Consider the following 16,525-nt stretch of genomic DNA (forward strand, 5'->3'; position numbering starts at 1 on the left):
CTGTTTTTGCGGCTTTGGCAGAGGCTGCCGAAGCAGCCCGCGGGCTAGCCGCGGTATCCGGATCGTAGCCGGGAGCCAGCCTGAGGTCGTACTTTCCCTCGGCGCCCATGCGGTACGAGTTGGAGCCCCCGTGGTCCCAGGTCACGTCGATCCAGCCTGCACGAGGACACGCCACGCACTCTCTTCAGCTCAATCCAAAGTCAAATCCAAGCCCAAATACAAGGCCAAAATGATATCCAAATCCCAAATCAAATCAAGGCCAAATCGGTCCTGGAATGCACGCACTCGAGCGGCGCAGTACGAAGGTGACGAGAGAAGTAGTGTACAAATATATACAGGGGGTGATCAATAGGTTTTGCCTCCTAGGCTGTAACTTTTTTATTCGGTGATGGAATTAAAAAATGTTACGTTCTAATGAAATTTTAGAATCTCCTTTTTCCCAGGAGCACATAACATTTCAACAATCCCCACCGGCAGCGGTGCACTTCCGCTACCGATACATTACTCTCCGCACGTCGTCATGGATGATCAAGGGCGGCTATTGACGACAAAAAAGGCGCACTGCATCGGTAACCTCGCCATCGAACACAAACCGTGTACCCTTCAGATCTTCCTTTATCTTGGGAAACAGCCGAAAGTCTGGTGGCACGAGGTCCGGGCTGTAAGGTGAACGAGGCGAAACATCTTGGAACTGCGGCTCCTCCAGAGTGGTGTTGGTCTCGTCGACAGCCACCCTCAATCATCTATGACGTCGTGCGAAGACTAGCGCACCGGTAGCGGACATGTAGTGCCACCGGTGGGGTATTGAAAAGTTATGTACTCCTGGGAAAGAGGAGATTCCAAACTTTAATTTGAATGTGACCTCTTTCAATTCCATCGCTGAATAAAAAATTTACAGCCTAGGAAGCAAAGCTCACTGACCACCCCTCGTATAAAGCCCGTCCGTGAATGCGGCAACCCCCGAAATATGTGGCTCTGTTCATCCACAAACAAGCGACACAAAATTTTCAAGGCCCCCCAAGAAAGGTGGGTTATTCGTGGGGCTGACTAAAAAATTGGTGGTTTAGTAAAAAGCTGGTTTATCACATTATTGATTACTCATAACCCCACAACATCACTGATCAGCTACAATCTCACTGATTAGCTGCAGCCACTGGCAGCGACAATTGGCAAGCAGGGTGCCTTGTTGACGAGCTACAGCCATCAGCGACGTCATTCAAATTTTATATAAACTCACTGATCGGCTACAACTATCGGCAAGACATTAAACGATATGTCACCTGACCAATTGCCTAGCCACAACCATTAGTGACTGGCATCTTACCACACCAATCAGTTACAACCTATTCCGTCAGCCCTTAATTAGTCGAACCAGTGATCAGACGAGGATCAAATGTTCCCTTTGGCAAAAGTTATGGCTTTGGAATGACGCGAGGACCGCATAAGATGCAAGAGGATCAACCGATCGATCGGTCGATCGGCCGGCCGGCCCCGTGGACCACCCACCGTTGTGGAGCTCCCCGGTGACGGTGCCCTCCCCCGAGGGGTTCCCGTCCTGGTCCCTCCACTTCCAGTCCGGTCCGCGGACCACCCTGGCTCCGCCCACCATCACCTTGAGCATCTGCTTGATCTGCCGCCGCTGGCGACGCACGTTGGCCTCCGCCTCCTTGGCTGCCTTGCCTGGAGGCCGCGGATGCACGCACACATTAAAACTCCATCTTCTCGGGCCACATTCGCATGCAGGTATCGCTTGACACAGACTTCACTATACAAATCGACGAGATGGCCACAAAGCAGGCATAGCTTTGCCAGTGCTCCGAAAAAAAGGCCGGGGGCAAAGAGAAAGAGGAGACACGCTGCACCTAAAGTTGCCACCTTTCCTCGAAGGAAAAAAATTCGTCAAAGACACTTAGGACTGCCACGTGTAGGAATGCAAAAGCATTCCTACACCCAGCGCATTTTTACAAGCAGCGCGCCCCGCCTTCTTATTGCACACGGCACTGCAGCGGTGACATCACGTTCCCCTACTGCGCAGGTGCAGTGAACCTTGCCGGCTTCACGACGGCTTCAGTGACGAAGCATTGTGTTGCTGTGCTTTTCTTTGTTTAAGTAGTCTGTGAACCTCATGCAGACCGACTCACTGTCACTGTCCTTAATGCGGGAGGAAAACTCCTGTCCCTCATTGTCAATCCTAGGGTTAATGCTGTCACTAGCACTGCAGTGTCCTGCTGCTCCATGGCTGGTCGCATGTAAGCGATTTGACGAGCGATGAGAAAACCGACAGCGACCCGCTTCGCTGTTGCTTGGTAAATCGCACAACGAGGCAAACTGCATGAAAGTGACGGGAGCAAGCGACCAAGGCGATAAGCGAAGCGACAGGCGACAGTGAGAAATCTCCGTCACTTGTCGCCGACTCCTATCGCTGTCACCGTCGCTCATCTCGTCATGCAGCTAAATCGCTCGCATGCAGTTCAGTAACAACCAGAACCACAGCGGCGCGGCGCCAAGAATACCGATCACCGACACCGATCATCAACTCCACAAGAGGCGAGAGTGAATAAGCCTGACCAACGCCTGCCCAAGTCTAAAAAAACAAAGGGACCAGCAAACAGGAAACGGATCAGCGAAGACGCATGCCATCTTTGTTTTTGCTGCCGACCCTCTGCCGACGTTCCACCAAACCCCTGCAGACTCCATGCCAAACCCCTCACCGAGGTCGTCGCAGACACCCGTCACAGTGCCGTAGATTTCGAAGCCCGACAGGGACAGGTAGTGGGTCTGCCCCGAGGCGTTCTTGCCCGTCTGCTGCAGCCGCACGTGGCGCCACCCCTGGGCCTCCTCGGCGGTGCCCGGCAGGGCCCAGGAGGCCGTCGAGCCGGGCTCGTTGAGCGAGCAGTCGTCTGTGTGGCTCCACAGCGTGGTCCACGTCACCCCGTCCTTGGACACCTGGAACAGCCAGTTGCGCAGTGCCGACCTGCGCACAGAGGGAGCACGATTCTCAGGATTTTCGTGCCATTTTCACTTCCCCTCCCGATTCCACACCCGTGCCCGATTCATACTCCTCCTCGGCACGCGGCAACTAAAGGTCGTGTTCTTCGGACCTGCCAAAAACTTTCTGAGCTCTGGCCGTACGGCGTGCAAGTTGGTCTGTTAGAACGGTTGCAACGGGGTGTCGACCACGGCCACTGTCAAAGCGAGGATGGCGCCTCTTTCAAACGCTCAATCTTCAACACGCACTCGTTGCTTTTTGACGCGTGCACGCTCGAGGAATTGAGAGTTCTTGCAAGAAACGACAATGCAACTCTTCGAGGAAGTTTCCACTAACAACCGTCTCTGCAAAAACTGTTGGTCTTTCAGGTATGTCCCAAAGGCGCCATAAATGTGCTGCATTTCAGGTTCTCCGAGGTGTCGCCTGTCACGGTGTCAGGCGAGGTCAAGTGACATTCCAGTGTCGTACAACATCGCAGTGTCACCTCACGGTGTCACCCAGACACGTAACGCGTTAATAGTAACAAGTTACTTCTACCTAGTTACTGTTTTCGGTAACAAGTAATGTATTTGGTACTTTTTTTAGAAAAGGAACAAGTAACATACTTAGTTACTTTTGAGGCCAAGTGACTAATAACGGTATTTTGTTCTTTTGAGAAGTAACGTCTACAGCAAAGTTTAAACAGCCTCATTTTAATTCTAACCTGAGTGTGCGTCTATTGCGACAAAGGCAGATGGGCAACTCAAAACACAACTAAACAGTGTGACATTACAGCGACGTTTACTTCTGAAAACGTCAGTCGAACTCTACAGCTGGGAACGTCTTTCCCCCAAAGGACACAATAGGGTTCGTTCGTTGGACCTTCTAGAATAGCGTACAGACAGAATGTAAACCCGGACACTGCCAACGCAGGAAGTTACAGAACCCATTATGAACTTGGAACTTTAGAAGCAGAGAGAACAAAAGAGAGAGGGGAATCCCAGATTAACCGGCACTTCATAAAGCACAACACTGCTGTTCCTTCGAGCGCATCAGAAGAACAACTCTTCAGCATCACCGGAGATGTATTCTCAAGGAAGCGGGGAAACATAACTGATGAAAAATGGGAGAGGCAGCTGCTGCTTAAGTACAACGACTACTGAAAAGAAAACAATAAAGCATGAAACAAAAGCAGTTGACGGTCGTCAAAGTAACAAAGGACCTGAGAGACGGCTTTACAATTGCTCTGCATGTAAAACCTCGACGGTTTGAGTGGGTCACCTTTGTGTACGACATTGTGTACCTTTGGCGCAAGGAGCAGAACTTGTTTGCTGCATTGAGCGTCCCTATGATAAAACTCTAAAGAGGCCGAGTCACTTGCTTTTCAAGCTCTTTTCAAGCAACGCGCCACCTGTCTTAGGGGAAAGTCAACTCGCACAGCAAAACAACGCTCTGCAGGAGAAAGTGCTCCCGCTCGGACGTACTCCGTGCTCTTGGCATAGTTTGGCGCTAATGCGCAAATATAGAAGGCAGCGGCCTCAGCATTTTGGAGTCCGTCGACAGCGTAGAAAAATATCGTTATCGCGGATGCAATGAAGAAAAAATAGCAGAAGATGCAAGACTACTTTATTGCATAATATTTCAGCAGAAAGTGGATTTTTGAGAGTCAAATTCATTAAAACTTTTATATTGAATTACCCGCTACATTGAACTAGTAGACCTTTTTTTCCCCCGAGTTCGAAATAAATGGGTTCGACCTACTCTGGCTTGGATTTCCAGCCAGGTGGCGCAAGCTTCAGACCATTTCATGCTCCCGAACTCAATACACTTGAAATTAACAATTACAGTACTTCTAATACCAAATAAGGGAAAATATAAAACTATAGTTTAAACATATCTTGTGGTATTTGTTGCTTGCACTATTCTAACTATTAGATTCGAAATTATTCAGCCAAAATCACTATTCGCTTCGAATTCGATTTGGACCCAAAATCCTCCATTCGCCCATGCCTAGTAAATAGTGATAACTTTCCAACAAGATGCCTAATGAGTGTCACACAAAAATCAAAGGTGGTTCAAGACAGAGCCTAGCAGAGAGGGAGTTCGGTCATACAATGGCATCTCCGACGAAAAAGAACAACTCACCTCCCGTATCCCCTGGCATGCCTTAGGGTGTAGCAGTTTGGGATGATCCACACACCCAGGTCGATGGAAAACCAGGCGCGCCTGCAAACCACCAAAGCACCACCAGCGTAAATTTCAGCGCTAATCCGCACTCCCATTCTACCACATACTACCGTAAAATACCGAGCAAGTGCCCACTCAAACTTTGAAGGTAATCACGAAAAAATAGGGGATGGGTGCGTGTGAGGTCATAAATATGCACAGTAACATAATATGTTACTCTGCATATTTTTTCAGATGTTTCAAATTTCGGGGTCTCTCGAGGGAGCAATCCAAAGGGACAGCATCGTGGGTATGAGGGAACAAGGGGACAGCATCGTGGGTACGAAGAGTACGAGCAGAAGCTCATTGAGTTCCAGCGGTACGTTACTGGACTTTGCCATAAGCGCCCCTACAAGTTGGGAGAAATTGGAAACGTCGAGACACCCGTGTGGTTCGACACGCCGTCCAATTGCGCCGTTACCGAAAAAGCAGCGAAGTCAAGCTGCTTACAAAGAGGGAATGGACACTCGCTCTTCACGGTACTGCCTGCCTGTACTACTGACAATAGAAAGCTGCCCCCTCTCACCATTTTTAAAGGGAAAAAACCAACCGAAAGAGGACTTCCCTTGTGACGTTTGTGATGCTACAACATTTCACACATGCAACAAAATTGCCTAGCAATTTGTCATACAGTTTTTGTTTTCGGAATCCACTATCGAGCAGACTAGTGTTCAGAGGGAGCCACGGAGGGTGGGCGTGGCTCACTTGTCGTCGTTGGTGTGGCAGTTGAGGGCAGAGGAGTCCCTGCTCAGGACGTCCTCCAGGTGGCCGTAGGGCAGGTTGCGCCCCTCCGAGGAGGACACCACCACCAGCCCCACCTGGGCCGGGTTCACCCACTCCGGAGAGGTCCTGCAAACGGTGGGACACACCCCACGCTCGTCACAAAGGCGGAGAGAGCGGCTCCGGAAGAGTAATCTCGGCTACAACTACAATAGACCCTTTTCAAAAGTGCCCGTCATTGCCTGATTCGGCACAAACTCTGAGCACGTATTCGCTCGGTGGCGCCAGTGCGCAAATAGCCCCCAACCACTTCCAGATCTGAACTAGACGGCGGGTTTTGCAGTATTCGCGAAATCGGACATGCATGCTATCATCTGGAAATGGCCACTTGTAGCACTGTCAGACATGATTCACTCTTATGATAACAGAATGACGAGTAAAAAAATTAGGAAATGTATGTGAACCGGAAGCGTGCCGGAGCTACCCAACAGATGGCACCACCGAGTTGGTGGCCAAACGAAAAAGGCCGAATAGAACAAGAGGGCCGCGTCAATGTTCGGCGTGAACTCGGCTCGGCTCGCGCTAAGAACAGACACCGCGTCGGCAATTGGCGAGAGCTCGGATCCAGTCACGTGCTTCGTGCCCGAGAGAAGGCGACCGCCAATGTTGCCCAAAGGTCTTTTGAAAAGGGTCTATTAGTAAAACTGAAATGTAATTGAGTTACAAAAAACACCCCAAGTTCCCTCCAACCCCCCCTCCAGTTCTATAAATATATAGTTAATCAACCTCTCCAAAGCCCGAGAAACAAAAAGATTGATCTCGAGTTCTCCAGATGTGAAAAGGGCTCGCCCGCACGTTCTCTGAAGTGTCGCAGAAACGGCGACAAATCACGAGCACTTGCCTGCCGTTGGTTCCTATCCAGTAGATGAGTCCGTTTTCGTCAAAGTCCCTGACGTGGTTGCAGACGAGACGGACGCCGGGCTCCTTGAGTTTCTTGACGAACACAAAGGTAGAGCGGTCGTAGTCGTACCACTGCTTCGCCACCTGCCATTGAGTGGAGATTGTCCCCATCGGTTAGCATCCGAGAAAATGTGGAGCGGCGCAAAATCAACAGTTTCTCTGTTCAACGGGTCGCGGCACGGCAGCACTCGCACTTCGCTATTTCATGGACGCTTAACCTCTGCTTGTACGCAGCATGACACCGTTAGTGCGAAAACAATAACGACGCTTTTCTCAATTTTTCTTGGATAAGAGTGTTCCAGGGCAGCAAACTTCACCGCTTAGGTTACTGCCCTGAATAACGACTTCCGGCCACACTAGTGGCTTTAAGAGGAGATGCACCAAGTGAATTTTTTTTTTTTTGCGATAACTGATTGAAGTTTTTACTGTTTATAGTGCATGATTTTCTTTTCGTAAATCTAATGTTAGCTTGGACATAGCTTGTTCTGCATGTTCTAAATGTAACGCACATGCAAAGAAAAAAAAAATCACAATGTTTTTGCGTGCACGTGGGGCCTGGCAAAATAGGCTAATTTGCTCCTTCTAGAGCAAGTGCAATGAACAACAAAAATAACGTGTGCAATAACTTTCTTCTTTTAAAATGTTGTTATTTTTCTTGAAAAGTTGAAGCTACTAGAGATTGTGATGGAGAGGGGATGGCTAGGGCTTACTTCTTAAAATATGTGCGATGGCAGACAACGTCGCATTTTGAAGAACCGCGCACACGAGCATGGCTCATAGTTACCGTATTTACCCGAAAATAGGTCGACCACGAAAATAGGTCGACCCCTATTTATTGAGCCCACCGAGAATAAAAAAAAATAATTCAAATATAGGTCGACCTTTCTTTTTTTTTTTTTTAAGGAACAGGGGAAAGTTAGAGTAAAAGAAACAAACCTTTATTTACAGCACTCTCAGCTAAATCACAGGGCGATGTCAAAAACTTATTCATCGTCAGAACTTCCGGACATATCATCGTCCGAAGCTTCATCAGCTTGGTAGACATCCTCACAAATTGGCAACAATACCTCACTGACACCGTTGTAAAATGACGACAAGAAGAAACAAAAGAAGGTGGAGACGGGCAAGCAACGAAAGACCAAATACAGAGACATGAGCAACGCTGCGAGCCCCGTGAGCAACACGTGACCCGCCGAAAAAAAAAAAACTAAAGTACCTCCGTTCTTTTTTTTTTTTTTGTGTGTGTGTGCGCGTTTGTGAGGGAGAGAGGAATGGAGCGCATAGGAGGGCAAAGTGCATGGCGCATCGCGTTCCTCTCCCTACCCTTCCCCCTTGCCCAGCGAGGGGAACGCTACAGGCATGATGGCGAAACCCGACGCCGAGGGAATGTGCGCGAGAGCCGTAGCCGGCGGCCACGGGCTGTCGGCTGCTGCTGCTGTTCGGTTGTTTTTGTGCATCAAAAGCTTTTTGAAACAAGAAGCGGCGCGGCTCTAGCGCGACGCCGGCCAGGTGATTGATAGCTCCATACCCTCTGTAGGGTTTCAAATTTTGGTCGTGAATTAGGTCGAAATTTTTTGGTCACAATTATAGGTCGACCTTTAATTTTTGACAACATTTCCGAAAAAAAAAAGGTCGACCTATATTCGAATAAATACGGTATGCCTTTCATGGTCACCAAATACTAATTTCGCCAACATATCAAGATAATAAAACCCACACTAGTCAGCTACAGCTTAAAAAAGATAGTGGGAGGGCAAAGAGGGCACACACGAGAAAAGCACGGTAGAAAGGAGGTCGCTCTCTCCCCTTCAGCTTTCCTAGTTTCCGCCCTTTTCCCCCTCACACTATCTTTCTTATGTTGTACCCGACCACAAAACCCGAAATCACATTGTTTGCAAAATATTGTCGTTTTCCGACCCGCATCTCCCCTTAATGGCAGCCATTCAATTTCAAGAGAAAAACGGAACAAACTGGCGACAACTTTGCCGCTCAACCAATGTCGCACTAACAGTGTCACGCTGTGTACAGAACCAATTTGTTTCCTTTTCTGGTGGCTGTATATAAGCCAGTCATCCAATGAGGGACGTCAATGTATCAAATGCGGCGTCAACGCTTCTTCAAATGCAGCGGCACATTTTGAGAGGGAACAGTGGCGCCACCCACCATCTTGACGAGGTACTTCTCGAGCTGCCCGACGGTTGTGAGGGGCTCCATCTTGAGGCCCCTTCCTGTCCGGTCGATGAGGGACGTCTCCCCCGACGCACGCTCCAGCCGGAACCGCAGACGCCGCGTCAGGATCTGTCAAATTTCGGGCTCAAACTTCACACCTCAGACTTCGGGGAAGCGGCGGATCTTTATAGCGGCGAAGGTCCGTTTGCACACTTGCGCTGGCTTGAAGTGTTAATCGAGGCGTTTTAGCCCCGTTGAGTGTGCTTCCCACCGGGCATCGGTGCACTGCAGAGAAGCAACACCTGCCGAAGCGAGCTCTGCAGGTGTTGCTTCTCGAATATCAAATAAAGTATCATTCAAAACTGCTACCGTATTTACTCGCACAATAAACACACTTTTTTTTTTCCGAAAACAGTTGGTTTATTATGCAAGTAAATACGGTATTTGAAAATCTTAATATCTGCACAACCCAATTTGCTATCAAAAAAAGCTTCAAAAAGGCTATGGTAGCATAGCATTCCGGCAGGGACTCTTTTCATCGCCAGCAAGCAAAGACATGCTTCCATCTATGCCTTCCACTTCCAATGTGCCGCAAGTGTTTTAGGATCTCAAAGAGCATGGAGACCAACATACCTGCAGGCCGTATCCGGAGCCAGGTGTGTCGTACAGGTAGACGGGCAGTTTCTCAATAGACTCCAGCACCATGACTAGCTTCCTCAGTAGTGTCACAAACGGGGATCGGCTCCTGTCACCACACGGAAAAAAAAAGACTGTCACAAACGCGTCGTTTTTCCAGACGCACTTTTCTCTCAACCTCCATTTCGGCCTCAAGCGTCACGGATCACGCAATTTCACGAGTCGAGATCAAAAGGCAGCACTTTTGCGCGAGTCGTTCTGCTCTATAAAGTGTCACAGGTGGCAACGTGTCACCAAGCGTATCACAAAATGAGACTGCATTCAGACGTCACATGGGCAAATGTACTCCCGTTGCCACGTAGCAAAAGTGGAATTCCTGGAAATGCGCTTCGATTTTAATGCAAGTTACCCGGCTCCGCTTACCAACTATGACAACAGGCGATGCCCTTAAATGAGCTGAATCATTCCTGTCCCCTTTCAATGATGTGCCACCGGAGCATGTAATACATCTTGAGCACATGGTGTCGGTTTTAGTTAAGACTGTAAACTGGCTAAGAAAATCTAAGAAAAACAAGAGGAAACACACAGAAGCAGCACCATATGTTGCATGGGTATGCCGATACATGATGGCTCGCATTGAATTTTGCATGTTTAATCATATCGCATCACATGGGTTGTATGTCTGTTGTAACCAGGTCTGTTGTAATGAGCTTAGACTGTATATATATTTTTTAATCCCCCTCAAGTAATGCATCCTCCGGACGCCCTTGAGGCCAATAAAATTTAATGTTACGGGCTGCCACAATTCTCATTTACCCCTGTATTTGGATAGCAAGCAAAATCAAGAACGGAGGCAAGGAACTAATGCTCACTCGTTGCCGTAGGGTTTGTCGTGGAAACAGTTCTTGAAGACGTGCACTCTGTCCTTTAGCAGACGGTTGGCCTTCCACATCGTCTGGTTGCTCCCTTCCAAGCCCTGCGCAGATCATAGACATGTCCATAAAAACACGTTGCAACATGCCGAATTATCACAAAACTTACACACTTTTTACAGCGAAGCTGTTTATGGCTAGGGTTCCATGAATCTTTCATGTCCACTCACTAAAAACTCTACGGCCACACCACCGCATGCGCACGCCTTCCCCGTATACAAGATTCTAAGTAAATAACCAAAATAAAGCATTGACGAACGCACGTGCAAAATGCCATTTGTTTTAGGCTTTTGCTTTAGACCAGTTACTGCTGCAGATGCCGGCACGTGCGGTGCGTAGAACACCATTTCCTGCATTCTCCTTGATGCTTGGGGAATTTAGCAATAGGGCTATTCAGTAGATTAGTTATCAATAGGCACCATTTTCAAGATCAGTAGACTCTCAGGTAAATATAAGGTTTTTCAAAGATTTGCCGCTGTGCGACCAGCGTCGGCCATGTCTACGCTCGCACCGCCCTCTCTTTGTCGTCGTTCCAAGCGCTTGCGTGCCTAGTTTCTTTTCCTTCTGCTCTCTCGGGGTAGCGGTCCCGTCGCGCATGTCCAGTTTCTTCCGGCTCCTCGAGGCGCAGCAGTGTCGTGTGCTAAACAGCTTCGCTGGTAATCCACCTTCACAGGGTGGAATGGCTCACGATTTTTTGTTATGTTTTTATAGATATGACAAACAGTATTTCACAGCCCTCCTTGCATGATACCCGGAAATGGGTCTTCAAAGTATATAAATTAATAAGGTTGTGCAAGTATTGAAATAGTAATTTCAAATAGTATGCTATTCGGTATTCGTTTCGAGATGAAACTGCGATATTCATATTTTTCGAAGTAATGATGGCAGCGGGTCATCCCCGTTGAGCGCATTTCTTACCGAGCACCACTGCACTGTGGGGAAGCAACACCCGCAGAACACACTTCCGCGGGTGTGGTTCCTCTGCAAGGCACCAGTGCTCGGTCAGAAGCACAGCCAATGAGGATAACTCGCCGACATCATCCCTTCGAAAAGTACAAATATTGCGCCCGTGTGTTTAGTAGAAACTCTCGTTTCTAAAGTGGGATGGCACACGCGCGTGCATGGTGTATTTAAAGAGAAATGAAAACTTCATGAACATTGACATCTACATTGCAGCATTATTTCCAATTAAGCTGGCATGCACGAGTACATGTTAAGCACAGATGCCCTGACAACCTGCGTTAACCACACGGGATTGAAGAAAATATATTTGCATATAACGAGAATGTTTATAAATTCCCCGGATTAGGAGTAGCCGGGCCCCTCTATGGGTTTAGTTTTATGTGAAATGCGTCGTTTACGTGATATCCCAAACTAGGTATTGGACTTTTGAAGGCCATGGTCAATAAATATGGTTAGATTAAAATGAAATTATCTTAGAAATGGACAAGTGAAAGCTTGGCAACAACCTTCACAAGTTCGGCTTGGTCTTCCCTTAGCGTGTTGCAGTAGTGAAAGCCTAACAAACTATTCGATATTTGATGTGAAAATATTTGGCCGAAACCACAGTTTGCTTCGAATTCGCTTAACTCAAAATCCACTCTTTGTACATGCCCTAAATGAAGTAAGGATGAAACAAGTCGCCAGAAAGCGAGCTAGCGAGGAAGAGAAAAGACGAAGGACACTCACGTTCTTGCCGAGCAGCCTGAGCAGGGCCTGCACAAGCCCACTGGTGTGCAGCTCGTAGGCCGACACGGCCCGGTCATCCTGCAGCAGCTGCACCAGCTCCTGCAGGGCCAGCCGCAGCTGACGACCCCACTCCGGGTGGGGCTGGGAGAGGAAGGGGGGGATCTCAATTGGTACTTCGGCACTGGAGGTTTGTTTCACCTAACACCCGCTCACTACCGGTACAATGCCTGAAACGCGTCTCGAACTGGCGCGTTTACTGCGTCCAAAAAAGTGGTCTCTTGATTTCCACCCAATGTCATTGTAGAGGTGTAAATGCCGTCGAGCGAAGGTTTCACGGCATTTTCGAGCTCATATGTACGTAACATCTGCGAAGAATGGTCTTTTATAACTTTGCCAAAAGTTTTTTAGAGCCAAAAAAAAAAGAATTGTGTGGAAAAAAAAAAATGTAAATATGCGAAAACTGTAAGTGTTTGTGGCTACTTGGTAGATGGTGCAAGTGCATCCTCTTATTGTAAGAGGTCCCGAGGGGTTTTAAGACACACGGCCATAAGCAACGTAACCAGCCTTTAAAAAAAAACGGTTCTGAAAAGTCGGAAACCGTAGGGGACCGCCCACCTCCTGCCAGCAGGAGAGCTGCTTCTGGCAGGCCCTGTCGATCTGGTCCACGATCTTGCAGAGCCGGGTGACCACCACCCGCGGCTGGGCCTGGGCGCTCCGGAAGTGGGCGTTGTAGATCTCCCGCGCCTGGACTCGCACCTGCGTTCGCAACGCGTATCCGTCGGTCAATTTCGCCCAACGACAGAGACCACCCCCGTGGCGACGCTCATGTTCCGCGGCCACTCTTTCCACTGGGACAAAGTGGACCGTGCGGTACACTTGCGCTAATCCAAACTTCGAGGAGCCGGTCGATTCCGTTAAAACCGTCAGAAGTTTGAGTGCAAAAAAACGCCGATGCGAGAGTGACATAAACTAACCGCATTTATTTACGTGTCTAGGTCGTGCCACGAGGTGAGAGGCACCTCCTAATTGTTGGCCTCTCGTCTTCCATTTTGGAATAAAAGACACCCCCCTCCCATTTCCCCGACACATTTAAAACGATTCTATGGTTGCCGACAGAATAAGAACGACAGGAAGTCTCCACCACACGCTCGATGTCTTCCGCAGTGCTTCGACTGTATGCGCACGGACGAGAGGCAGGAAACCGAAACTCCTCCCCAACGCCCTCATCCTGTCGGCGACCACGGCAGCCGAGGGGTCAAAAGAGCGGGCGCTTGCCTTCTGCTTGAGTGCCTCCATCTTGGAGCGGAGGCGGCGCCCCCTGCGGCCGGCCCACCCGGCCGCAAACTCTGGCCCCAGAGAGGTCTCTGCGGTGAAGGAGTGCTTGGTGCCCCGGTTAGACTCGAACACGAAGCCTGGCAGGTCCTCCCTGAGCACCGTGGCCTGCTGCTGCCCGTCCGAGTTGTGGATCGACAGCTCCCCCTCCCGACGGCACGAGAGCGACCAGTTGCCCACCACCAGGCGCGCCGCCCCGGGGGTCGACAGCAGTGGCTGGCTTGGCGTGTGGGGCTTCACCTGCGCGCATGGAATGGCGTTGTGTTTACGAAATCCCTCGACACTTTCTTTTACGAGTGACGACAACCGTTCAGCACAATGAAACACCTCTTCGAGAGAACAAAATGTCATTTTTTGGTTCAATGCTCTGATGCGTGCGGCCATTAGATTTATAAAAGCCTCACCGTCACGCGGTCAGCACTTCAAAGAATGTCGCTGCTTGTAAGAGAAGTGAAGCGTATCTAAACTTTGGCCAAGTCGGATAAAAAGAGATCACGAGGGGCGTACCGTGTTGGGTTGCACTTTACGTTTCTTGCGGCGGATACAGGCCGCTTAGGAGTCGGTAGATACGTCCACTTTCTCGAGATACTCCACCTAGAGTGGGTATAACGGATCTCGAGGTAGCGTTCCATAGGGGGAAAAATGCCTAGCATTCCAGCCGATTCCCCTCAGCAGCTCGCCTTTCGTTTTCTTTCATTCTCGCTCAACACGACCTGCACCAGAAATAACTTTACATGCCGCCCCTAAAGCACACGAAGGCAATTCATTTCACTTACACCTCGAGCCCGATAATCCTCTTTCTGCGTGCAAAACACGGCTCAAATAATCGAAGCGAGGAAAAACTTACTACCTCGTGCAACTCTGTTGAAGCTACTTGCGCAAGCCCGTAACTTTGTTCGGCGTTTGTATCGCTGCTTTGCATGAGTGCACGTGCAAAGTAAAGGATTTTAGTCACCGAGAGAGATACCTATATCACCAGCAAACCTGCTGATGGCACTTGTGCCACCGGTGTGGCAGACTTTCCATGCCTTGCCTGCCGGAACCATGCCTTGGAAGTGCGTCGCACCCACAACTGAACAACTGCTTTGAGCTCATGAATGACTGCAAAGTGATCTCCTCGTATGGCTCTTTTCATGGCCCCAAACCGGTAATATTCACTGGGGGGCCAGGTTGGGCAGCACACATGCACAACCAATCGTATGACAAGCTGAAAAGATGGCCTAATGCAATCAAGCATTGGTCAATCACAACCCCGCATGAATCCACCTAATGCTGTGATTGGCTGGTGCCTGGTTGGATTCGGCATGTTTCCTGCCCTTTGTACAACCTGTCAGATGTTTGGATGCATGCGTACTACCCGACATGGCCCCCAGTGATTACCGCCCGTTTGGAACCATGAAAAAGCCCTCCGAGGATGTCACTTCAAGGCTGTTGATGCGCTGGAGGTGCATTAACAGTCCAGGAGGGGTGAATGAGACGCATTTCCAAAAGAGTGTTTCCGGCAGGGCATGAGTGGAGAGATGTGCTCTCCCCTAAGTCTTAACCCGTCACCGACTCTCGCGCGACCTGCACCGAACGACTGAAGATGTACCTGCGTGCGCGCCCTCTGCAGCTTCTCGAGGAACTCTCCCCGGTTCTCGGAGGAGTCGGAGCCGCCCTCGGGGCTGCCGCTCGAGTACATGGTGGCCAGCTTGCCGTCCAGGATGAAGCGGAACCAGCCATTGGAGCCGTTGGACAGCTCCAGGGCCGCCGCCTCGCTCCACAGGTACAGGCAGTCCCGACCCCGCACTAGGCTCCACTCACGCCAGTGGTACGGGCGCCCCGGCGAGATCTCCTTGGCGTCCTCCTGCACCACTTCCTCCTCCTCCTGGCCCTGCGCCATGTCGGAGCGACAGAAAGAGACGAGAGCACTCTACGACCTTGCCGCATTGCCCGCGAGGGATTCTCAAACCTGTCAAGTCCGACGCCTCCCGCACGCTTACGACCGATCTGCCCCGGGAGGCGTCCTCCATTAAATCGCAAACGGTCTCCACTATTTGACTTGTTCCCTCTTTTAGACCCAGGCTTTCTACGGCCCCCATTGTTTATTCGTAAAAGTGCGGCGGCAAAAGAGAAGCGAGAGATTTTCTGTCAACAGGGCAGCTGTGGAGCGAACTACGGCGGAGTGCTCCGATAGGCCCTTTTCAAAACCCCGTCAAGCTACATTGGCGGCCGCCATTTCTTGGGCACGAGGCGCGCGATTGGATCCGAGCGATCGTCGAACAACGACGAAGCACTCATCTTTTTACACCAAATGCCGATGAAACCCTCGTGTCCAAAAAAAGCTCAGAGCACAAGCCCAAACGACAGCGGACTCAGATAATCAGCGCTGCAGCTACTAGATAGCGCGCAGCACTGAAGAGGGTCTGTCACAGATGGATCGTGGCGATCCCCAGCGCGACGGAGTTGCATCGTCGCTGTTTCGAAATCGAGGGGGCACGACGGAGAGGACATGGCAACACGTGCTCGCTAGCCAGATCTGTGTAAAAAAAAAAGAAACGGAGGGCCACGCACCGCCTCGTCCTTGGGTCTGGCCAGGGAGGGGCCGAGGGGCGCGGGCGGAGCTTCCTCGGGGGCCTCGGCGGAGCCCAGCAGGGCGGAGGAGGGACCCGCCAGGGCCTGCACCTTGCTGAAGACCCCCAGCCGAGCAAAGTGCTCCAGGAACACCCCGGGGCCCTTGCTCATCACCTCCTGCACCATCTGCAGGGACACCAGGAGGCTGTCCTCGTCCTCCTGGAAATGGGCACAAAAACCATGAAGCCGCCATTTGCACAACTTGTGCTCGTTTGAAAAAAAAAAAATGTACCGAAAATCTTTGTTTGAATCCACTGAAACACTCTCTATGCCGACCAAT

At 50.1% G+C, this 16,525-nt stretch overlaps 1 protein-coding gene across 4 annotated transcripts in view; it reads right to left on the bottom strand.

The window, feature by feature from the left end:
• LOC115315009 (E3 ubiquitin-protein ligase HECTD1) overlaps window positions 1–16,525 on the bottom strand; it is a 95,429-nt gene that overhangs the window by 27,540 nt on the left and 51,364 nt on the right. For all 4 annotated transcript variants that reach the window (XM_042288703.1, XM_040499614.2, XM_042288705.1 and 1 more), the window contains exons 11-24: window positions 16,186–16,404; window positions 15,224–15,505; window positions 13,576–13,872; window positions 12,916–13,056; window positions 12,301–12,441; window positions 10,552–10,655; window positions 9,677–9,788; window positions 9,038–9,172; window positions 6,816–6,958; window positions 5,900–6,043; window positions 5,114–5,194; window positions 2,712–2,974; window positions 1,507–1,680; window positions 2–156 (exon numbers count right to left, since the gene is read on the bottom strand). In XM_042288703.1, the coding sequence (XP_042144637.1) occupies window positions 2–156; window positions 1,507–1,680; window positions 2,712–2,974; window positions 5,114–5,194; window positions 5,900–6,043; window positions 6,816–6,958; window positions 9,038–9,172; window positions 9,677–9,788; window positions 10,552–10,655; window positions 12,301–12,441; window positions 12,916–13,056; window positions 13,576–13,872; window positions 15,224–15,505; window positions 16,186–16,404 (2,391 nt within the window). The remainder of the gene's footprint in view (window position 1; window positions 157–1,506; window positions 1,681–2,711; window positions 2,975–5,113; window positions 5,195–5,899; window positions 6,044–6,815; window positions 6,959–9,037; window positions 9,173–9,676; window positions 9,789–10,551; window positions 10,656–12,300; window positions 12,442–12,915; window positions 13,057–13,575; window positions 13,873–15,223; window positions 15,506–16,185; window positions 16,405–16,525) is intronic.

This window comes from Ixodes scapularis, unplaced genomic scaffold (assembly GCF_016920785.2).
Source record: "Ixodes scapularis isolate PalLabHiFi unplaced genomic scaffold, ASM1692078v2 PGA_scaffold10__122_contigs__length_95168666, whole genome shotgun sequence".
NCBI classification, from domain to species: domain Eukaryota; kingdom Metazoa; phylum Arthropoda; class Arachnida; order Ixodida; family Ixodidae; genus Ixodes; species Ixodes scapularis.